Genomic DNA, 25,242 nt, shown 5'->3' with positions numbered 1-25,242 from the left:
CTATTATCTTTTAAAAATTATATGTTTAAAATGTAGCTTTAATTTCTAATAGAGCATGTTAATATTGATAAAGCCCAAATGAACAAAAGCTTAAGTCCCTAAGATCCTTTCAGTGATGTGGCAATATCAAAATGATTTGAACAGTGTATGATTTTATTTGCCATTTCTACGCTGCTGATATTTGCAAATGCAATAGTGGGTGCCTTCACATGAATCAAGGCAGTGGCACCCAACTGCCTTGTCGTTGTGTTCTTCACCAACAAATAAAAATTTGCTCTAAAAAACCAAAAATGCCAGTTTTACCTAAAAATGTCCTGGATGAAGCAGGAAAAATGTTCAGGGCTTGAGTACATGGCTTTTTAATATTCGTGTGACACAACAGGAAGTAAGCCTAAATCATGTCATCTGTTTACTGAAGTGCAATGGCTCCATAAGGAAAACTCCTTTCTGTGACTGTTTGAGTTACGTGCTAAATTAGCCATATTGTTAATGAAGCACCTTTTTTGGTTGTTGTTTCTTGAAAGAATGACTAAAAAATTATGGTTTTTCACATCTGGATATTTGATAAATATCTTCTCCAAAATAAATGAAGTTTATGTGTCATTTTAAGGGAAACCGATGGTACTTGTTTATAACTGAGCTGTAGCTGAAAATAATAATTTGGAAAACTTGTTATCTGTCCCTGTGAATTTGGCAGGTTCCCAATACTTAAAAACTTTATTGATGAGATTTGGTGGTGATATTAGCAAATAAAATGCTTTGATATTATATAATGAAATGTGTCAACATTTAGAAGATATAATTTAGAAGATATAATTCAGTGAACTTTTTTAGCTGACCAATGCATAAAATTACAAAATAAGGACTAAATATCAAGAATAAAGTCAAAGATAAAATATCCATTCAATAGGAAACATAAATTGATACATAATTGATATGAGAATCTAGTTATCTTCTATAACCCAGTTTTAAAAGTATAAAATCTACTCATCGTCTACAAGTTGGTCTTAAAAATACTAAAAAATACTGGCAAAAATGTGAAAAAACGCACCTCTTCTCTCTAATTGGTTTTTAAAATATGGATACATTGTTTATATTAATATGTAATGAGTTTACTACTATTTTAAAAATTATGATATGTTTAAAATGTAACTTTAATTTCTAATAGAGCACAATGATATCAATAGACAAATCCCAAAAGCTCTTAGGGATCTTAATTTTTTAATAATGTAAAGGGATCTTGAAGCTAAAAAGATTGAGAATCTCGGATCTGATCATGCATTATAAAAAAATTAAAAATAGAAGTGCTATCAAGATCCTCCAGGGTTTCTCAGTCTTGGCACTATTAGAATTTTAGCTGGATGATCTTTGTTGGAGGGGCTGTCCTGCACACTGTAGGATATTTAGCATCTGAGGCTCTCTTCACTTACTAAATAGATGCCAGTAGCAGAGCCCAGCTCCAAGCTGTAACAGCCAAAGGTATCTCCAGACATTGGCTCTGGGGCAATACTAACTCTGGTTGAGAACCACTATCACTTCTGTAGGTAAATGGGAAAAGAATGTTAAGAAGTTAACTCATGAAAAAGAAATGTAAACAGTATAAAACATGTGAAAAATTCCGCCTTGCCAGAATACTAAGAAATTCAAATCAAAATGATAATATGCCCCCATTTAAAACCCACTGAATTATAAAAGTAAACATAATTATAATATGGCATCTTGGTGACGTTATGGTAGAACTGGTAGGATTATATACTTCCAGAAGCACTATAAATTGATTCACCAAACTGGGGAAATAATTTGGCAATGGCTTTCAAGATTTATAAACACTTTTATATCTTGGAAGTAGAAAGAGTATAGATTCTAAAAATCTGCATCAGATTTGAATTTTGGCTCTGAATCTTACCAGTTGTATGACCTCCCTTTAAATATTTAAATAATATTGGAAATCCAAAGACAGTAATAATGTTCCATAAATGAGTACTGTGAGAACTGGATTAGATAATAATGTAAGTGAACTTCTAGTTAAAATGGAAGATTTAATGCACTCCATTTACCTCCTCTCTCTCCTAAGAGCCCACTAACATGACAGTAAAGGATGAAAAAGCATATAAATCCACAAGGAACTAAAGAACAGGAGAGGGGCTATTAGTGGATCAGAGTTTTCACAAAACTTCTGGAAGACTAATAAAGGTCAGAAGAGAAGTATCTGTTGTGGCAGGATATGGAAAGTCAAATTATAAACAGATGTGAACAAAAATGGAGGTGATTTGTCCAGTGGATCTCAAGTGAGATTTCAGTTTTGTAGCAACAAAACAGGGAGGGTGTGAAAGTGAAATGTGGGGCTGAAAACAAGGGTGTTGATCAAAAGTCTATGCCTGAAACCATCAAACCCTGGAACATGGGCCTCTATATATCTAACTCCTACCCCTCTGGAAGGAGACAGGAGGCTTCAGCTCTGGAGAGTTTGAAAGCCTTCACTCCCCAAAACATCACTTTCATTCAACCTCTACAACACCTGACTTTTAAACATGGATTACCAAGACTCACCAACTAGGTGAGAAATGTCCCAACGTGAATGAGAGCAGTCAATTCGAAACAGGAAAAAATTACTCCAGAGGAAACAGAGATAATATAGGAGTCAACAAAACCTTTATTACTCTCCAAATCAAAACATCATCCTCAGAAAAGAAATGATTGCTTCCATAAGCAAGAATCGCTGCTATGAGGGGGAAAAAAAAATCAGACAACAGTAAATAGCTCTTCAAAGGAAAAACTATGATTGCTGAAATTTTAAACAAGTGCTGAACAAGGCTGGCATACAACAACATGACCACCACCACCACCAATAACAACAAACAACAAGAAAATCAAAGAAAAAAGAGTAATAATAAATCTGAAATGGTAGAGTTCTGTGAAAGAAAATGTATTAATAGAATAATAAAGCTATTGCTTGGGCAAAATAGAATACTACTACCTTCTATAATGAATTTTTTTTAATTGTGCAAAATAGGAAGAGTGATGAGAGGTAGTATAGCATAATGGTTAAGAGTCAGGCTTTGGAGTCAGAGGTCATGTTCAAATCCCAAATTAGCAACTTCCTAGCTGGATGACCTTGGAAAGTGACTTAATCTTTCAGTGCTTCAGTGTCCCATCTTAAAACAGAGATACTATATGTTGTTACCTCATAGAGTTTTGATGAGAATTAACTGAGTTGATCTAGGTAAAGGACTTAAAATAGTGTTGAGTACATAGTAAGCCTGTAGTTAATTATATAATACTATAATAAAAATTGTATACCACTTGGCACTGAAGCCTACTTTTAGAACGATAAAATTAGCTACTGTGCATTTATTTAACTAAAACCAGGAGTCTAACTACATTGGGAAGCTGGATGATTCAAGACAGCCAAATTCTCTTCTATAATAGTGGGAAGTAAATAGATAATGTCTGTAATCAATAACTTTAGAATAGCACATTATGTAGTGACATTGCCAATTCCCAGAAGAAACAGCAAAGAATTAAAATGCAGTTGCCTATGGGGCACACGACTAGGGGGTTGAAAAATGTGGAGCAGAGAATGGTTTGATTATTTGATTTCCCAGCTATGTGTGCTTGTTACTTTGAGGTTTTTTAATTAAAGAATGAAAAAGGTTAATATATATGAATTGGCTGTCAGTGCCTGGCATATAAGTGTAGGCACTCAATACATTTTAGTTCCATTTTATTTATTTCAGTAATTCCACTCCTGGGTTTGTTTTTTTTTTTCCTATTTAAAGATACAATACCAAAAGAAAAGCACGAATAAATATATTTATTGCTGGGTTATTTATAACAACAAATAACTAGAAATGACCCAAATTTTCAACTGTATGGGAATGGTTAAGAATTGTGCAAAAACCTGATAGAGTGTTGTAAACCAGGAACATAAGTTTATTGTTTCAGATGGCTGTGGATTGGTTAAAACCTATGACAATGCAAACACACACACACACACGCACACACACACAAACAGAATAGGTCTCTGACCTATTCTGTTTAGACTAGAAAACAGAAACCTGAGAAAACCAATATGTCTGGACAGAGGAGATGGAGATAGAGTGCATCTTACTCATCGGGTCCCCAGAGTAACTAACAGGGGGCTCACAGCTGTTTGGGTCATTATGCAAGGAGAGTTCCTTCCAGAATTCAAGGAGTATCTTTTTGAGCTGTGGCCTTTCATACTTAGAATTCACATCACTGTTCAGGAAGAATGCATCCTACCAATCTATGCCATTAATAGCAATTTTTACAAATATTGACTTGACCAAAAACTTTTATTGGGGGTTTTCTGTAACATTTTATGGAAAAACTCAAGCTAACTTTTTGGCCAACCCAATACTTAGGAGCCCCTTCCTCATCCTGCTACAGTCAGACTCAACATTAGCAAAGTCGTGGGTCACCTAGAAGCCATTCTCAGCAGCAGTTAGCCTCCAGCTCTATAGTGCTTAGAAAATGCATTGATCAGTAAAGATATGAATGGAAACTATGTCACAGCAATGAAAGAAATGGCCAGCATGATGCTGAGTCTCCATCCGAGTCTCCATCAGAGCTTACAGGCAAGGCCTCCAGCTATCAAAGATAATATGAGCTGGACAAGCCAACTTCTCTGGATCTCAATGTTCTCACCTGTGAAAGAAGGAGCATTTTTTTTTTTCCTACTCCAGTGTGATGTTAAGAATATAGAATGAAATGATGCTTGGGAAGCCACCAATCACAGCTTCTGATCCAGAGAAGGAGCCCAAGAAAGCTCAGCTGGATGTGACTTTGGCTATCTGGGACCCATTCTGAATTATGCTCCCCAGACTCTAGCATGAATCAGAATCTTCTGGAGGTCTCGTTAAAACACAGCCATCTGGGCTCCATCCACAGAGCTCCTGAATCAATAGATTGGGGGCGGGGCCTAGGATTTGCATTTCTAATAAATTTCCAGATATTACCATTGGTCCAGACCAAATTTTAAGAATCACTGTCTTACAGGCACAAAAATTACTAAAACTAACTGGGATGAAAGTTGAGACTCTGGAAAGAGAAAAGCAGGTGGAAAAATTTTTGTAGGGGCTCCTCATCAATCCTTGGTCCCAACCTTGGTTTATGGCCTTCACTAGTTTTACCTCCTTTCCAAGCTCCCTTTCAATCCTCTCCGCCTGAACCAAGCCTCCTTTGTCAACTTTCTGAACTGAAAAATCAACCTTATCCCACCTGTCTGCAGCCTACGTGCTGATGTAAGAGGCTACCTGTTTAGGTTCCAAGAAATTACACATTCGTTATGGAGGAAATTAACACCTCAAAGCAAACTATAATTAGGAATTCTTCAATTCAGTTTATGCTTTTTCAATTAGGCACTCTATAATTTTAATCATGGGAGCATTAACATGTTTCTGTAATTTATATACCTGTGGTATAATTAAGCCTGGGAAACACATAGCTCTAAACCTGAATCAAAGTGATTGTTTCCCTTCACACTTGTGGGATTACAGGTCCCTGATGGAGAGATGGTGGCAGTTTCAAAGGAGCCATTTGTGAGTGGCAGAGGCCACTGAGAGAACTCCTGGCTTTGGAAATGTGAAGGCTGCTATAGACCATGTGATGCCTTTCAAACATCTGGCTCATGTGTGGACATCTGCATCCCAAAGCTTCGACTCCTATTGTGACTTTCAAAACAGTCCCTCCACTGGAAACTGCATTGGACAACTATTCTTGGAAACTAATTTCAATTAAGCAGGAACAGGGTGTCCTGGCAGGGGAGACGTTATCTGAGAGTCGTGGGAAGCAGATGGCTTTGAATTGAAGAAACTGAATAGGCTGAAACTTAGCCTGGATGGGGACCAAACTCTTTTTTTTTCCCCTCTCTGATTCCTCTTCCCTCTTTCCTTAATTCTGCTCCTTTCTCATAACTGCAGCTCTGCCTTTTAGCTACAAAGCGGGGCCTGAATCCTACGTGCAAGGTAGTTCTCTTGGGATTCTGAGCAGTTCTGCAAATTCAAGGAATTCAGAAGCACACTGAAAAGTTTTTGTGCTTATTCAGACTGAACCTCTGAACTTTCTGAAGGTTAAAAACCTTCATTTTTTTCCTCTTCTTCTTGCTCTCCCCACAATAGCAAATTCAGATTTGCTGACTGCAATAAAAGGAAAAAGAACATAATCAAAACTGGCCCGGGGGGACAATGCATACAGATTCCAACCCAGCTGAGGGACGCGTCCGTATTGCTGCAGCATTTTGGCACTCAATATATTTTGTCTGATCTGAGAAAATATGGAACTTTTTATAGAGTGAAAGTTGGAAATGGATTTGTTTCTCCCAGGCTGCTCTAGCCTTCTGAGAAAGAATACAGATTTGTTCTGATACTGATGCTCAGTCTTACCCAACAACCATTTTCTACCTAAGCCCCAATATCTGTACAGAAGTGATACATTCAGATATGCTATCAGCATGCAACAACACAACATGTATTTCAGACACCAGTCATTGTCATCATCATAAGAAAACAGGGGTGTGTTTTGAGCCCCCGGTGGACAGGGATTGAGAAGTAAGCTGGCAGAAATCCTAGTTCAGCTCTTATAAGTGAAAACTGATTATCTTCATGCTGAAATATACACCAAAAGGGACATAAGAGTTCCAAAAGCAGTAAAACCCACAGGGGCAACTCTACAGTAAAATGCAAAACAACTGCTTCTCTGTATTGTCACATTGAACAAATACTGGTACCAGGAAGAAAGTATTTGGTTTCCTGTACAGTCTCTTTTCTCCACACCCAGGGCTGCTGCTGCTGCTAAGTCGCTTCAGTCGTGTCCGACTCCGCGTGACCCCATAGACGGCAGCCCACCAGGCTCCCCCGTCCTTGGGATTCTTCAGGCAAGGACACTGCAGTGGGTTGCCATTTTCTTCTCCAATGCATGTAAGTGAAAAGTGAAAGTGAAGTCGTTCAGTCATGTCTGACTCTTAGCGACCCCATGGACTACAGCCTTCCAGGCTCCTCCGTCCATGGGATTTTCCAGGCAAGAGTACTGGAGTGGGGTAGAGGCTAAACCGATGGTACTCAAGTTGTGGTTCACGACCAGCGGAATCATCATCACAGGGGAGCTTGTTCAAAACACTGATTCTCAGGTCTAATTTCATTACCACTAGGGATGGGCAAGGATCTTCATATTTACCAGCTCTCCAGGTAAGTCTTCTAGTCAATAAAGTTTGAAAACTCTGGGCTTAAACCATTCCCCAGACTTTATTCCCAGGCCAGAGTGACGCAGTGGAATTTGGGAAGTCCAGTTTAGTAGATCAGGGTCGTAGCAGCAAGTTAGCCCAGTCAAAGGTCCCCTCCGGCTTTTGGGGAGACATATTTTCTGCCTTCTAAGCCCCCATTATATTTTGTATTTCTTATGACAGGATTCCTGGCCTTTACCAATGGTCTCAAATGCCTACATTAATATAATAGCCTGTCTGAAACCAAATATGGGCCCTGACCTATTTTTACCAGCCCTCCCAGAGTCTACAGCAATGCAGTCAAAGAGAATTTTCTGTGATAATGGAAATGCTGCTCAATATGATAACTGCTAGCCACATCTGGCTACTGAGGACTTGAAATGTGGATAGTGCAACTAACAAACTGAAGTTTTAATTTACTTTGAACTAATTTAAATTTCAATAGCCTCATGGAGCTTTGGCTACGGTGCTGGGCTGTGTAGGTTTGAACCCTGGCCCTTGATTCCTCCTTGTGCTACTGCTACTCCCTGCTCTGGCCAAGAATATTTACTTAATACATTTATAACCTTTATAAATTGCTTACTGAGCCTACACCCAAGTGGAAATGCACTAAACAGAAAACCCCAGCAGCCAGGCAAGGAAAGGATGGGCTGCACTGTGAAAGGGGTAAGTACAAATTTCTTCTATCTCATGGTGGAGACTCTAACCTTTAAATAGTTCCAGTCCTACTAAAAAGCCAGAGCATTCAGGATCACCCCTCTTACTGCTGCCAAGAGGAGGCAACTCTGAGCAGCTGCAGGCAGCAGGAGCGAGTACTGAGCAGAAAGCTTTGTGGATGAGAGAAAACCTCCCTGGATTCTAACATGGCACAGGTCCATGCACTAGCTCAGAAGAGCATCAGGAGATGGGACTATAGAGATGCACCTGATGGAGGCTGCTTGAAAGTCTGACCTTTGGGTGACTGCAGGTAGAGAAACTGAGAGCCATCACTCATCAGCTGTGCAAGATCTGAGACAAAGCAGTGGTGCCAGCTGCCACAGGGACCAGGACAGTGAGAAGTGAAGGTCAGCAGAAAACAGGCTGGAGAACAGGTGAGACCCAGGAGAAGGCAGCATGCAGAGTCACTTCTGCTCTTAGGAAGGGTCTTCACCAGTTCCCCTGGGTGGGAGGTTTAGCGTCAGAAGAACTGTATCTACTTAGATAGCTGTGCCCTCCATAGCCTGATCTCTTTGTTCTTGAAAATACTCGGCTTCACCTTGAATCCATTACCATCTATCTAATGTGACTGCCAACAGTCAGACTCAAAGCCACTTCATCCCACAGCAGGGTTCCATTATTGAAACTTCGATTATCTTATTCTCTAAATATCAATTCTTTAAAAAAAAAATTTATTGGAGTATAGTTGATTTACTATGTTGTGTTAGTTTCAGGGGTACAGCAAGGTGAAACTGTTGTCGTTCAGTCATACCTGACTCTTTGAGACGCCATGGACTGCAGCACACCAGGCCTCCCTGTCCTTCACCATCTCCTGGAGCTTGCGCAAACTCATGTCCATTGAGTCAGTGATGAATCTGTTATATATATCCATATATCCACTCTTTTTTAGAATCTTTTCCCATCTAGGCCATTATAGAGTAGAGTTTTCCCATGCTACACAGTAGGTCCTTATTAGTTACCTATTTTACATATAGTAGTGTGTATATGTCCATCTAAATATCACTTCTTGTCTTTTCAGCCTCTCCCAGCTTTGGACCCTCGGCACAGATTCTCAATAGTACTGAGGTCATCTGGCATTCAGGACTTTCATCATGTGCACAGCTACCTGCATAGGCATTTTTAATCAAGCCTGGACCATATGGTCCATTTTTAAGCACTTTTGTTGATATCATCATCTTCCTTTTCCCATGGTCCTGGGTCAAGCTATGTGTCTTTCTTCTTTTTCTACTGTAAAAACTGACTGGAGCTCTTGGAGCAGGGGTCCCCAACCCCCAGGATCTAATGTCTGATGATCTGAAGTGGACCTGATAAACCAGTAACGGAAATAAAGTGCACAGTAAGTGTAATGCACATGACATTCACATCATCCCCAAACCATCCCACCTTACTGGTCCATGGAAAAACTGTCTTCCATGAAGCCGGTTCCTGGTGCCAGAATGACTGGAAACCGCTGTGACTTAGACAAAATCAAATCATAAAATGTCAATCGTCTCTTTTCTTTAAATGAGTCTTCCTTTGGCTTTCATGTTTTAACTCTGCTCTGGTTTTTCTTCTGCGTGTTTGACCAGTCCTTCTCCATCTCCAGGGTGGTACCTGGATAGAGTTTCACAGAGTTCTGTTTTGTTCCTCATTTCTTACAGTCTAAAATCCCCCTAGATAAGCTCTCCACTCCTCCCATGCTTTAAATATCACCTGGATGTTAATGATTCCCAAATCCAAGCCCCCTGCTCCGAGGCCTCTCCAGCACTCCAGTTCTGGGGGAATTTAAATAGTGCCTGTGGTAGGAGGTGAACATGACAACCACACTCTCCTTTCCCTCACGCCAGTAACAGTCTCTGCTTCCATCTCTCCAGATGGCAGACGGTCCAAAATAGAACACTCCTTCGTGCTTCATGTTCCAGCAACTGCTCCTGCTCCATTTAAAATATTCCTCCTGAAACACCTGTCTTTCCTCTTTGGTTTGAGCCTAAGGAAACTGATCCAGAACCCTGTAACACCAGAGCCAATTCATTCTTGGTAAGCTGGGCCGTTCGGGGGTTGGGGGGTGGGTAGGGGGATGTGGGCAGGGGAGGAGCTGATCAAAGAAGAGCTGCGATGCAATCAGGAAGTGCTAAGGCAAACGCAAACCCACCTCTGCTCTTCGAGTCGCACCTTTTTGTGCCTTTTGTTTTCCTGGATGACTGTTCTGAGTGCAGCTCTGGGTTACACTCGGAGCCTCCTTGGCGGTTTCCCTAGTAGTTGCTACAAGTCTCTTTAATCACAGTTCCATGTTCCATTAGCCGTCATATTCAGAGTGTGGGGCGGCCCCATCGGAAATAGCTCTGCAGCAGCATTTATCCCATTTTTCCTTATTTCTGGTCGCTGCTTCTTGTATGTGGCTCCTGCTCTTTCCCAATCTGGTGTGATGAAATCCCAGCAGGCTGTGAGACTTGACAACAAGTGGTATTATGTGCAGAACTCAATCTCACAGCTTTGGGGGGAATGCTTCTTTCCCATCCCCCCACATCGTACGTAGGACTCCTCATCTCCAGGCCCTGGTGGAGGTGGCCCAGAGAGCAGGGAACTCAGTGAACCAAATGATGTTTAGAGAAAGAGCTTCTAAATGTAACTGTGGTTTCTCATCTCTACCAACGTGGACAGGGACTTGTGAACTCCTCAGGCTGCCCCATATTAATAAATCCTCCAAATTTTCATTTCCCCTCCCTAATAGGATGCCATTGCATGCTGGTATCTGAGAATCAGATGGTAATGATGCCAATGTTGCTCGATGCAGCTCCATAGACTGGCAAAACCCTCCTGTGGTTGCTTCACATGATCCCACTCTGGGCTTCACAGTTATTAAAGGAATCCTAGAGGAAATTTGGCAGTTGTTTCCTTTACTTCTCAATAAACCTTCTTCTTTCTTTAAAAGCTGGCTGGAACTCCTGTTCGCCCTGTAGCTCATCAGTGTGTATTTCAGAATCTCTAGTCTTAAGGAGCTGTACCTGTCAAAGGCAGCTGGATTATGGGTTTTCATCAGGCAGTGAAGAGAACCTGCAATGACCTTAGAAGCCACTGGCCACATTACACTGGCTCCAGTATTCAGTGTGACATACTTCTGACCTTCCAAGCTACAGCCCTACCCTCTGGGCACTATGCCTCAAGTAGCCCAGGAAAGTGAGCCACAAGTCCCAGTGACCTTGGAGGAGGTCCCCCAGAAGCCCCCAATTGGTCCAGGCCCCTCCAAGGTTGCCTGGACCATGCCTCAGGTCCCAGCCTGTCCTTGCCCAAGTGGTTTCTGACTCCCCCATTCAGGTCCCTCACAGACCTTTCCCTTCCTCTGTGTTCCTCGGCTCAGAGGATGGCACCATGATCCATCTATTTAACCAATCCAGAAACCTGGGAGCCATCCTGGACAGCGTCTTCTTCCTCATACCCGTCCCCTGCCCCAGAGAGAAGTCATCGCCAAGGCTCACCCATTCTACCTCCTCAACAACTGTATCTCCATCACCTTCATTTTTTATTGTTCTGGCTGCACTGGGTCTTTCTAGTTACACTGCATGGGCTTCTCATTGAGGTGGCTTCTCTTGTTACCGAGCTCTAAGGAGCACAGAACTTCAGAAGTTGTAGCATGAGGCATCAGTAACATTAAATCACTTGCATTCCTGAGCTGAACCTGCTTGCTCCGGCTAAACCAGATACATGGGACTCTGGAGAAGGAACTGTGGCAAAAGGATGTCAACAAAGGGTGGGTGTTGATGCTGGAGATGGGATCCTATAACTCTGCGTGGAACTACCCAGCTCAGACGGCTGAAATCAGAGAAGGGATGGTGAGGTGACATGGACCCTGTAAGACTCAGCTACAGCTGGTAACAGTCTGTTGTGAGTGTCAGTGGCACTGTTAGTTCAGAGTTGTATCTGCCCTTAGGATGTCAGCAGTTGGTGGGCCTGTTTCACTCATTTCTGGGTCTCTGGTGCTCAGCACAGGGTCTGGCATGTGGTTTTTTGTTGAAATTCAAAGTAGGTGGTTATTGCTTAATTAGTTGATGAACTGATAAACAGATGAGTTAACAGATAAACCCCATTCATCTCCCAGGATCTGGTCTCATCTCTCCTGTACGGTTTTTGACTCTGTGTCCCCACTCTGGTCCTAGTATTTATAAGGTCTCTTCTCATGCTTCCCTGGTGGCTCAGATGGTAAAGAATCTGCCTGTGATGAGGGAGACATGGGTTTGATCCCTGGGCAGGGAAGATACCCTGGAGAAGGAAATGGCAAGAATATTCCAGTACTTTTGCCTGGAGAATTCCATGGACAGAGAAGCCTGGTGGCTACAATCCATGGGGTTGCAAAAAGTCAGACACAGCTGAGCGACTAGCACTTGCACTTTTCAGCTCAGGGAGCCCCCACACCCCTTCCTGAGGGGGCTGTGGACCTGTTCGCTTTGATTTCACAACACTGAGTGCCCTCTCCTCCAAGCTGAGGGCACTGCTCTCGGCCCTCGTTTTGCTGGCCCTTCGGTAGTTGAGACCTCCTAGCCCTGTCTGATTGATTTGGTGTTTCTGAAAGACGCTCAGAACTGAGAATCCATTTTTGAGAATCATTTTGAGGATTTTGTGACACCTCTGGAGACCACTGCACGCTCCCTGACACGCCACAGGCCCACCAGCACAAGCCTGCAGTGAATCATATATAGTGTTAGAGGGCACCCAGGCATCGACTGTAGCAGGGCTCAGAGAATAATCCTGCCATGGCCAACCCAGGGCAGGCAGCCACCACTTGTCTCAACAGCTGGGTCAACCTCAGGAGCAAACTGAACAACTCCCAATGGCACGTTATGCACTTTAGCTTATTTGACCTTTAAAACAATCTGTGATATGGGTATTCTCATTTTACCAACAAGCAGCTTGAATCAGAGAAATTCAGAATCTGACCCTAAGCCATGAAATAAGTCAATCGCATGAGGGGATCTGATTCCAGGAGCTTCTGCTGCACCAGTGTCTCCATCTGGGATGTCAGCTGTGGTAGGAAGAGCATGAGATCTCAGGTCTGATCCTGTGGGACCCAGTTTCTGCCCCCAAAGAGGTCACAGGCTGGTAGAGACTGAAAATGCAAGTCCCTGACCAAGGAGGGGCCAGGCAGCATGAGAACCCAAGGTGGGGCTGGTACATCCTGCAGCAGGATGAGAGATGGTCCTGGATGCGGCAGATCTGACCCGGGTGTTGGGGAGGTGGGATGCCGTGATCGGCAGAGAGAATGGAACAGACAAGGGCTTGACTGCTTAGAGAAGGACAAAAACTTGAGCATCTTCCTGCCAGTGTTCCCCATACCCTTCAAGACAAAGTCTAAACCCCAAATGAAGACCTTACCTGGCTCTTGCCCACTTCTTTGCCTCATTCCCATCTCTGTGCCCTGGCCCAACATTCCCTGAACCTAACATCCATCTGCTCTACCTCAGCTCCTGTACACACCATTCCTTCTGAGTCAAATTCCCCCTCGTCTGGCAGTTCTCAGGCAACACAGCCTCCAGGAAGCCATCTTCTCAACTGAGCTCACGGAGCCAATGATGGAAGGCTCTGCTCTGAACTCTCATGGAAACCACTGACCAGATACACAGGCTCATCTGCACTTTTTATTTTTCTGTTTGTCTTCCCTATAGAGTGGCACGTCCAAATGCTAGCATATATGACTCTTTAATTCAAATAAAATTAAAAAAAAATCAGTTCCTTGGTTTCACTAGTCCTATTTCAAGTGCTTAACAGTCACGTGTAGCTAGTGGTGTCTATTAGACAGTAAACGCAGGGCATCTGCATCATCACAGGCAGTTGCTCTGGACTGTGCCCTCACACACAGGAGACAGGTAAAAGCAGGGCCTGTGAAGTGCATCTCCACTGTTCCAATAGCCTGCCTCTGCCAGCTACCACCCGAGTTGCTGAATTTAACCTTCCTTTCTTTCTTTCTCTGTCTCTCTCTTTATCCATACCCCACCCTCCCAATCCTTCCTTTCTCTCTTTTTCTCCCTCTCTCTCTTTTTTGGAGTACCTACTAAAGTGAGACCCCGTTCCAAGAAGGGATCTATTAGTGTCAAACTTCTCGGCTTCCTGGAGCTCACAGTCTAGTGAGGGGGCATGTAAGCAAGTAAACCAAATAAAATATACAAGCAAATGTATAACATAATTAAAAGCTCATGAAAGAATGATGAAGGAAGCATGCATGGCATGGCTGAGTAAAGCCCATTAAAGGGACAGAGTAAGAGGAAACAGCCAGAAAAGGTTAGAAACAGATTTGGATGGGTCTTGAATTCTGTACTAAGAAGCTTGAACTTAATGCAGTAGGAAGCCAGTGACCCATTTAAGAATTTTAAGCAGGAAATTTGTGCTTCTAAAGGACCAGTTCAAAAACCCTGCGGGGGACGGACTGAAGGAAGAGGAACTTATGACAGGCAGACCAGAAAGCCGCCCTGGCAGGTCAGGAGAGCAGGGTGGACAGTGGCAGAGGGAGGAGAAAGAGCTAATCCCGAAGCTGATTCCTGGCAGGCCAGTGGCTAAGACTCCGTGCTTCCACTGCAGTGGGTGTGTGGGTTCGATCCCCGGTAAAGAAGTTCCAAAAAAAGCTGATGCAGAAGCTGAGTGGGTGGGTCCCAGTGAGTGATGGGACAGGAAGGAGACAGTGGAGGGTGAGAGTGTGGAGGACAGCTCTCAGGAAGCCAGCTGGGGATCCAGAGGAGGGTCTGCTTCAGAACCAGGGGCTCAGCCCTGGGCATCCCTTCCAGGACTGCATTATGGGTGATTAATTCACGGCCAAGTTACTTTCTCATGAAGGTTACTACAGATACATCAGCACGACAGGCAGGGCGTGAGGGAAGAAGGCTCGGCGTGTGCGAGCTGGAGCTGAATATTAGATTCTAGTCACTATTTGATTGATCTTTTAAGCAATTCTGGGATTCTGTCACTTAAAAACCAATAAATCTTTGAAGGCCTGGGGAAAGCAATGCAAAAGCAATAAATCTCCATTGCGGAATGTTAGAAAAATAGGCCAAGGCTGCCAAGGTGGTTTGGCTGGAGGGATGAGGGTGCAGGAGCCCCCAGTGGCAATCCTTCCTTTCCCAATCCGCGCCCCCTACCCTGCCACGCTCAGTCCTATCAGACAGAGTCAGAGCTGTATGGGTTCACGCACAGGGCAGCAGGCAGTTCACCAGGGGCTGGAGTTTGGCTCAGCCAGAATCAGAGCATCACTGGCAGAAGGAGGAAGAACAGCCTACCTGGGGGTCGCCTGGAGGCTGAGGCTCAGGTATGAGTCTGCTGGAGAACAGGAAGGCTCTCCACTCAGAGTCATGCCGGGCTTCATCAATTACTGCACACAATCAGAACTGTCTTGTCCACCCCTCACTCCCTAGTTGGTGGAGGTTCACTCCACAGCAACCCCACCAGAAGGTCACCCTGTCATCACCTGACATCCCAGCTAGGGGGAAAACTCAGAACTTCCTGGTGGAGCAACGAACTCAGAGGCAGGAAGCTAGGTCCCTGACCTTGGGCCAGTCACTTAATATCTTAGTCTTTAGCTTCCCCTCTGAAATGGAGATGGCATTTCCCACACAGCTTACTCACTGGCTAAGTGACAATCAGATGCTACGACAGAATTATAGGCACTATTAGCTATTAATATAAAACATGATTCTGGGCATCCTTGACCCAATGCATCTAGAGAGCTCTTTGTGTCCAGGGGTCACAGACTTTCTTGGCTGTTTTCTCAAGGCTCCTGCTTCTCCTAGCCTGCAGGACTCCATGCTGGTCTACTTGCCTGGTTTGTGCTCATCTCTCCAGCCTGACTATTCCTTCTCTCAACCAATACAGTCACTGTCCTTACTGGCTTCAAGTTATCTTGCTTTGCTGGTTTCGTTATTCTGTTTCCTTTCTTCCTCAATGCCTCCCTGCCCCATTCACATGCATATTCAACGGATGGTAAGACTCAAGCTATGACAAACCTAGGCAGTGTATTAAAAAGTTGAGATATCACTTTGCCAACAAAAGTCCATCTAGTCAACGCTATGGTTTTTCCAGTAGTCATGTACAGATATGAAAGCTGGGCCATAAAGAAGGCTGAGTGCAAAGAACTAATGCTTTTGAATTGTGGTTCGAGAGGAGAATCTTGAAAGTCCCTTGGACAGCAAGAAGATCAAACCAGTCCATCCTAAAGGAAATCAGTCCTGAATATTCATTGGAAGGACTGATGCTGAAGCTGAAGCTCCAATACTTTGGCCACCTGATGTGAAGAACTGACTCACTGAGAAAGACCCTGATGCTGGGAGAAATTGAGGGTGGGAGGAGAAGGGAGTGACAGGAGATGAGATGGTTGGATGGCATCACTGACTCAATGGACATGAGTCTGAGCAAATTCCAGGAGATGGTGAAGGAGAGGGAAGCATGGTGTGCTGCAGTCCATGGGGTCGCAAGAGTCAGACATGACTTGGTGACTGAACAGCAACAAAGATTCTAGAGGACAGGTATATGTCTGTCTTGTTTCCTGCTATATCTTCAGGGCTTAGCTCAGTTCCTGCTCAAAAAATATTTGTTAAATGACTTAATGGTCGACCGCCTCCCACAGGGGCATTCTAGTGCCCAGAGTTCAAGGTGACACAGGATTAAGGTAGCTGACTTCTATGTGATACCGCTTCTGCTGTCACCACGGTTGTCCTGAAAGCCTCGCTGGATGGCACTGATTAGTCTCTTCCCTTCTTGGCAAATGCCCAAGCAAGAGTCTGAAAATAATTCCAGAAAATGAGTGTTGAGCCACCCTCAGTGATCTACAGCTTAAGAAGAAAAGCAGCCAGACTTTTCCAGACACCAGGCATTGCCCTCTGAGCAGTGACATTTATTTTAATTTTTTTTCCAATGGAAATGTCACTAAAATACATCACGTATGACTTTTCTCCTAGGGAGTTGGTAGGGCCAGACTGACTGAGTGTTGGCTTAGGGGTGGCTGACTGGGTTTGAAGGCTGCCTGCAGCACTTACATGTTTCACGGCTGGGTCAATGCTCTTAGTTTCTGTGTATCTCAGTTTCCATATCTGCAAAATGGGGAAGCTACAACTGCAGCGCTGTGAGGAGGCAGACAGTTAATGTATAGTGACGGGCACACAGCCAGTGTGTGCTCATCAAATGGAAGCTAGCCAGCTCTTTCAACTTGAAAATGTGGGCTCTCAAGGGCTTCCCCAGTAGCTCAATGGTAAAGCTCTGCCTGCAAAATAGGAGACGTAAGAGATGTGGGTTCAATCCCTGGGTCGCAAAGATCCCCTGGAGATTGCAAAGATACTAGAACCTACTCTAGTATGCTTGCCTGGAGAAGCCCATGGACAGAAGAGCCTGGTCCATGGTCCATAAGCGTGCAAACAGTTGGACACGACTGAAGTGACTTAGCACATGAATGGTCCCACATTAGGGATCAATGAACCAACGAGGTTCACCCTAATTTTTTGGGTGAACCAGTTTAGTTATATTCAAAAGCAGAGACATTACTTTGCCAACAAAGGTCCGTCTAGTCAAGGCCATGGTTTTTCCAGTAGTCATGTATGGATGTGAGAGTTGGACTATAAAGAAAGCTGAGTGCCAAAGAATTGATGTTTTTGAACTGTGGTGCTGGAGAAGACTCTTGAGAGTCCCTTGGACTGCAAGGAGATCCAACCAGTCCATTCTAAAGGAGATCAGTTCTGGGTGTTCTTTGGAAGGAATGATGCTAAAGTTGAAACTCCAGTACTTTGGCCACCTCATGCAAAGAGCTGACTCATTGGAAAAGACTCTGATGCTGGGAGGGATTGGGAGCAGGAGGAAAAGGGGACGACAGAGGATGAGATGGCTGTATGGCATCACCGACTCGATGGATGTGAGTTTGAGTGAACTCCGGGAGTTGGTGATGGACAGGGAGGCCTGGCATGCTGCAGTTCATGGGGTCGTGAAGAGTCGGACACGACTGAGCGACTGAACTAAAGTTTAGTGATATCTCAGTGCATGAAAGTGAAGGTGTTAGTCTCTCTGTCACGTCCGACTCTTTGCAACCCCATGGACTGAAGCCCACCAGGCTCCTCTGTCTATGGAATTCTCCAGGTAAGAATACTGGAGTGGGTTGCCATTTCCTTCTCCAAGAGATCTTCCTGACCCAGGGATTGAACCCAGGTCTCCTGCATTGCAGATTGATTTGTTACCATCTGAGCCACCAGGGAAGTCCAATGTTAGTGCATAGGGGAAAAATAGTCACAATGTTGCTTGAGAATAACAGGAAGAAACACAGCAGTTCAGTAATCTACAGTAACAGTACGATAATCCTTATCTGATGTTAAAAAGCCACCATCTACTCTGGTTCATCACAGCTAGGACAGTCCTGGAACAACTGATGTGTGGAATATAAGGCAAAAATCATACTCTCACAAATGCTACACATACCTGTTTGATGGCCTGAAGACTCACCTGACTTAGCATAGACACTGTTCAAAGTCTACAGAACAGGCAGAAAATTCAAATTGCTGGCAAATGATTCTATTTGCTCCACTGTCCATAATTTCTGGAGTAGGACCAGGGTGGAAAACAGGTAACTAGACCATCTCCATAGCCTCCTCTTGGCTGATCTCCCAGTCTCCAGTATCATAAAAGAGATTCTGAATGTGGCTATTCCGTGGCTTTCCAGTGCCCCCTCTAGTAGCTCCCAGCTCCTGCCTCGACCTCTATGCTACAGCAAATATAACTGCTCCTGGTCACTCCCCATGACATCAGGCTCCCTCTTGACTCCATGCCTTTGCTCATGCTGGACCATCTTACTGCGCTTAAATCTCACACAACATTTAAGATATATCTCTTAAAGTTCCAATCCTTTGGCCACCTGACACAAAGAGCCTACTCACTGGAAAAGACCCTGATGCCGGGAAAGATTGACGGCAGGAGGAGAAGGGGACAACAGAGGATGAGATGCTTGGGTGGCATCACCAACTCGATGGACATGAGTTTGACCAAACTCCGGGAGAAAGTGTAGGAAAGGAAGGCCTAGCATGCTGCAGTTCTTGGGGTCACAAAGAATCAGACATGACTTAGTGATTGAACAACAAAGTTACATCTCACTGTCACCTCCTCTGGGACTTCTGTCCTCTGAGTGCCTACGTGCATCTCCACAAGCATGAATTGAATTGTACTGTAACTAAGTTTTCATGTTTCTGTCTCCCCAGCTAGAGTCCAGCTTTCTTTAGAGCAGGAGTAATTTGCAGCTAGTTCACAGGCGTGTTCCAAGCACTTAAACAGTGCCTGGCACCGAGAGAGAGCTCAAGAAATGTTTGTCGAACGAAGGAATCAACGGATTGCTTTCATCCCCTGTACTCTGCTCCATTCCTGGCACATAAAACACTCCATGCATGCTTGCTGAACTGAACTGAGCCAATTTGAAAGCTGTTCCACCAAACACTCTGCTTGGCTTCAAGGGTCTGTAGTCCCTTGAGCTCTGAGCAAAAGCCAGTAACATCTTATGGGAAACCCAGATGAACTTTCTGGCCACCATGATACAAAGGGTAGCTTATATAAAAGAGGTGCTCACCTTCCTGACAGCCAGAAGCCCATGGACTTGCTTGGGGTCAGCTTGGCTACAGAGATGCCTTCGCTGCCTGGGCTATAGATACACTTGTATGACTCTGACTTCAAGCCCCCTGTGGAACACTAAGGCCATAAACAGGACTAGCGCTGAGGTCGTGCCTCCTTTGAAATTTCTGAGCAGGTCCTTTTGATCATTTGGTGCATCTGTCTATATGTCTGTTAATGGCAGATGGGCGTGTACAGGCCATGTTGCTGGGATACTGTGTTCCTGGGGCCTCCAGCCTGACTAAATAAATTTACCATAGGCTTGTTCCAGAAAGTTCTCTCCCAGCCCTCTTCAGATCCCTATCCACACCTTCCCACTAAGCCAGTCCCAGTGCCCCATGGTGGGGAGAGAGGGCTCCTGGCTCAGTGGCCCTCTGAACTGGGCTTGAAGCTGCTGATCCTTTTCCTCCAGGAAGCCTTGCTCCTGGGCAGTCTTGCCCACAGGCATTGTCAGCGGCATGATTCAGCTGGAGGTGTGCATGGTGAAGAGAAAGAAAATGGAAAACGTCAGGTTAAGACCCCTCCTCACCTGACAGGGGCTCCCCGAGACTGAGCAGGCTTCAGCATCACCGTGATGGTCGTGTCTGTTTCATTCAGTGGGGTGTCTGTGTCATATTCAGGCATTGACGGAGCTGGACAGAGAACAGAGAGAAGGGAGCTGAGCACAGGTCCCAACCCCACCCCATCATCACCTCCCACAAGACACCCAGGTTGCCTAGGAGGGAGCTATTTGGGGAAGCACTGGATGAGTCACGTGGCATCCGAGGCTTTCAGCAAAGAAGATCCTGACTTTCAACCTTCCTGTAGGTTCCTTCAAGATGCAGAAGAGTCTGGAGAGGGGAACAATGATGTGGCTGGTAGCCTTCATGGATCAAAAGGTTCCATACCATATAGACAGATAAATGCAGGAAATATAAGTACTTAAAGGTGTGACTGTAAAGTCAACCTTAAACACATTTAAAATGCAAATACAATTTAAAAAATTAAAATAAAAAAGAAATAGAATGCAAATTACAGCAGTGATGACCTTTGCTCTGATCTTTTCTTTTTTTCCCTTCAGGAGACCCTCTCTTCTGATAGGAACATCACTAAACCTAATCCCCTGAGAAGGTAATTTAGCCATTTGTACTAAGAGCTATTAAACTTACATCCCTTTTAATTCAGTATTTCAATTTCTGGAATTTAATCCTAAATTCATAATCCAAGCCAAGAAATCAAACTTTATTCGGTAACATGTTCATTGAAGCATTATTTTATTAAAAACATGGAGGCGCCAAATATATCCAACCACAGGGGAAGGTTTAATTAAATTACGTCAATCTGCTTGACAGATAATTGTAATGAAAGCAGTGTAGCAACTTGGAAGATGCTCGTGGTTTAAGGGTGTGTGGAAACGTTAAGCTACAAAAACTACCAGGGGTCTGCGTCTATGCAAAGTCTGTGTGGATGCAGACCAGAAGTGCATGGGCATGCTGAAACAGTGTGAATGTAAACACAGGTCTGAGATAATTCCGCTCTGAAGCTGTCCGGCGGGGGAGGGGGCCTGACAGCTGAGGGCAGGTGACATCTTGGGCCGCTCTGGCTCTGGGCATTCACTTATTTTTTCATTCGCTCATTCATTGGAGGTTACATGAGAACCCGTGCTGTGCCCTGCACTGCCAAAAGGAATACTCCTGAAAATGAATCACATTTTTACAAATGAAATCGTATGGCGAAAATGTACTATTTGGTGCAACTGTGTGCTCGGTAAACTATTGAGTAAATCACTCAGCATTCCCTCTGGTCTAGTGTAGGTGATATATGCTTTATATTTTAGGAAGCTCCTGGATTGGGTTTTCTTCACGAGATGACGGTGGTGATAGATGAGGGACTGCACTGTCCTTACTGCTCCAAGATCACACGGTGATGGTCGGCTCCGCCCCTTTCCACTCCCAGGTGTATTAGGAGTGGATAAAAACCAACACCATCACCTTTCTTCCTTTCCCCTTTCTAGGACAGATACCTGAAATTTTGGTGGCGATCCTGGTGGTGACGGGCGGCCCAAAGCCCTTTGCAGTGCTGGCCTTGATGGTGAAAGAGTAGGTGGTTCCAGGGTACAGACCCACAAAGAGGTGGTGGGTTTCATTCCGAAGCTTGAACACTTTGCCCCTCTGGCTGGACAGGTCAGCATTTGGGTCCAATGAGCCCACGGCCTTGTAGTTGATCTGTGCAAGAAGCCAGCAAACAAACCAATCAGTGCCTCGCCCAGGAAGCTGAGTGGAGCTTACCAGGAGGAGCATCAGGGGAGGGAAGCAGAAGGCAGGCGAGCATGGTCACGAGTTTAGCCATTACCATCCACCTTACAGATGATTCCAGCCTCCAAATACTTCACTGTCCATGCTTTGGGGCACTGCTGTGTAGTAGAAACAGAATTTAATCCACATACATAACTCTCAATTTTCTAATGGTCACACTCATTACAGAAAAAATAAAGAAGACCATAAAGTAAAATTAATTTTCATAATCTATTTGGTTAAACTCAGCAGATCTAAAATATTATTATTTAAACCTGCAATCAACATAAAAATTTAATGAAATATGTTCTACTCTATTATTCATATTAGGTCTTAGAAATCGAGTGTATATTTTACCCTATGGCACATCTCCACTTGAACTAGCCACATTTCAAAAGTGTGGTGACCCTGTGTTGCTTGGGGCCACCACTTTGGACAACGTGGTGATAGTGAAAGTTGCTCGGTCATGTCCGACTTTTTTCGACCCCATGGAGTATAGAGTCCATGGAATTCTCCAGGCCAGAACACTGGAGTGGGTTGCCTTTCCCTTCTCCAGGGGATCTTCCCAACCCAGGGATCTAACCCAGGTCTCCTGCATTACAGGTGGATTCTTTACCATCTGGGTCACCAGGGAAGCCCAGGTTTATCTAGTTCGTTCTATTAAAAGTGTTTTACTGGAGCACAATTTATATTCAGAAAACTAGACAGCTGGATGAAGTTTTACTAACTGCACAGGACCATGTGACCAGCAACTAATCAAGAGACACATTACCAACCCGAGGTTTTCCCCTCACATTTCCTTTCCGATCCCCCCCTCCTCCCCTGCTACCCTGACTTCTAACAGCACAGACTAACTCTGCCTGGCTTTGAACTTTATATAAGTGGAATTGTACAGGCTGTACTTTTCAGTGTCTGCTTCTTTTGCTCAACATCATGTGTGTGAGATTCATGAGGCTATCACGTGTGGCCATAGATCAGGCCTTGTTGAGGTTATCCCATGTCCTATCTCTGACCAAAGATAAACCCAGGTTTGTTGGACTCTGAAACCTGTGTTTTTTATTTCAAACCACACTTGCTGGCCTGAAAACGAATTTAAGTAACCAAAGAATACGTTCATTCACTCACTCACTTACTCCATGACAACTAATCCCTGCACACTCCCATATTCTAGGACGTGCACTCTGTGTGGCCAGGCCCTAGCAAATGAATGCAGTGAACACCGGTCAGGCCCTGTCCTCAGGGTCTTCTGTTCCAGAATGAGGTAAGTTAACTACACAGCCACCTTGCATCACTGTCTTCCATCAGGAATGTATCATGCTTGTCAGGAAGGCCAAAGCCAGGCAGAAAAGGGAACATACCAACTCTGCTTCAAAAATAAGCAGCTGGGACTTCTATGGTGGTCCAGAGCTTAACCCCCATGCTTCCAATACAGAGGGCCCAGGTTTGAACCCTGGTTCAGGGACCTAGATCCCACAGACCCCAACTAAGAGTTCACATGCCACTACTAAAGATCCCACGTGTTGCAACTTAGACTCAATGCAGCCAAATAAATAAATAGTTAAAAGAAAGTAGTAGTTGGCTCTTTCTGGTTAGGACACCAACCATTCTGGAGAAAGAGGTAACCTCTCTCTCTGCTACGAAGCAGCAGCAGTATAGCAATTGATGTCACAGGTTGAGGAGAGAGCCCAGATTCTGCCTGGAGCACAGTGAGTCCAGGAGGAGCCATGCACAGAATTGAAGCATTCGGGCACTTTGCAAGCAAAGCTGGCAGGGCACCCACTCCTCAGGTTCCAGGGGGCCCCTGGTCACAGCATTCTCTCCGATAACTGCACCCACTTCAGCCCTTCCCAGAAGCAAGCCAAGTAATTTACACCCCCAGAAACTGGACTGATGGAAGTTGAAACATACATTCCTGGCTCCTCTCTTGTGATACTGTTGCTGCATCCCTGGGGATTTCCTTGAGGGATGTCACGCCATGTGTCTCCATAGGTAGCTGGCTGGAAAACACACCCATCCTTGGCTACCTTCCTTTTCCTTCCCCACTTCTTAGTGTTTCCCAAAGTTCTCAATAATCTGTTCATGCTCAAATCCTTGTCTCGGGCTCTGCTCCTGAGAAATGTCAAACTAAGACAAAGTGCTCAGGGCTGTATCTTAAGGGGAAAACTGAACTATCAATAATACCCCGGGGATGATACAGAGTCAGAGCAGAGAAAGGAGCATTCTAGGTTCTAGGCAGAGAAAACTAAGTGGGCAAAGACCTAGGGTGGGAGAAGGCTTGGGAGAACGGAGAAAAATCCTGTGTTGACTGGAGAGCTGTGTGCAGCTGGAATCCAGTTTTTCCTGGTGGAAGGAGGAGACAGATGTTCGAATAGTTCTGCCCGTGGCTGTGAACCCCGGGGTGCTGGAGCATCCTGTTGAAATTCAGCCCCCATCCCCTGCCTGGGCTGGTGGCAACTACATTGATATACAGACACTGGGTGGTAAAACTCATGCCTTATTTACTAGCCAATTCCTTTTCTGAGCTCCAAATTCAATCCAAAAGCGACTCAATTTCCACCGAGCTGTCAATATAATATACCGTGCTCGCCTGCTCTCCTCACCTTTCCTGGTATTACAGGATCCTCACTTACTTGTAATGAAACACTATGAATAAATCAATGTATGTTAATATAGCGTGTCTTCAATTTTTTATGAAGGGTTTCGCCAAATCTAATTCCCTCTGCTTTGTCAGAACCAGTCTTTGAAAAATTTAACTTGCAAGTTTTACGAAGTTAGTGGGGGATCAGGCTGGGGAGGGAAAGAAGGAAGGTGAGAGAAATTGAATGGGATGGAGCTGGGACTGTAAAATGCATCCAGCAATGTGACTCCTCATTTGGAGGTGGAGAGAGAGGAAGATTTGTTAGAATAGCAAACATAAAAGAAGGAAGTGGTGGGGAAAGAGGGCTGAGCTGCATATCAGCCCTGGGCTTCAGGCACGGGGTTCTGCTGCAACAAAGTGCTCTGGACCACCCTAGTCTCTCATGCCTGGGTGCTCTCAGTGGGATACCTGACAGAAGCTGGAGTGAGAACTTTCCAAAGAGAATTCAATCACATCACCCCTTAGAACAGCGGTCCCCAATCTTTTTGGCTCCAGGCACCGGTTTTGTGGAAGACAATTTTTCCACACACTGGGTGTAAGGGGGCGGAATGGTTTCGGGACAGTTCAAGGGCATCCAATTTATTGTGCACTTTCCTGGTGGCTCAGACGGTAAAGAATCTGCCTGAAATGTGGGAGACCCGGGTTCAATCCCTGGGTCAGGAAGATCCCCTGGAGAAGGAAATGGGAACCCACTCCACTATTCTTGCCTGGAGAATCCTATGGACAGAGGAGCCTGGCAGGCTACAGTCCATGGGGTTGCAAAGAGTCAGACACGACTGAGTGAC

At 44.6% G+C, this 25,242-nt stretch overlaps 1 protein-coding gene across 31 annotated transcripts in view; it reads right to left on the bottom strand.

Moving 5' to 3' along the window:
- Nucleotides 1–25,242, bottom strand: part of PTPRT (protein tyrosine phosphatase receptor type T) — a 1,155,226-nt gene that overhangs the window by 263,698 nt on the left and 866,286 nt on the right. For all 31 annotated transcript variants that reach the window (XM_086331749.1, XM_086331754.1, XM_086331755.1 and 28 more), the window contains 2 exons: nt 21,549–21,750; nt 20,076–20,178 (listed from right to left, as the gene is read on the bottom strand). In XM_086331749.1, the coding sequence (XP_086187875.1) occupies nt 20,076–20,178; nt 21,549–21,750 (305 nt within the window). The remainder of the gene's footprint in view (nt 1–20,075; nt 20,179–21,548; nt 21,751–25,242) is intronic.

The sequence above is a fragment of the Bos grunniens genome, chromosome 13, assembly GCF_055505025.1.
Source record: "Bos grunniens cultivar Pamir isolate PY7600 chromosome 13, Bosgru_T2T1.0, whole genome shotgun sequence".
Classification (NCBI taxonomy): domain Eukaryota; kingdom Metazoa; phylum Chordata; class Mammalia; order Artiodactyla; family Bovidae; genus Bos; species Bos grunniens.
Note: the sequence above shows the minus strand (reverse complement) of the source record. Positions and strands in the feature narration are given on the sequence as shown.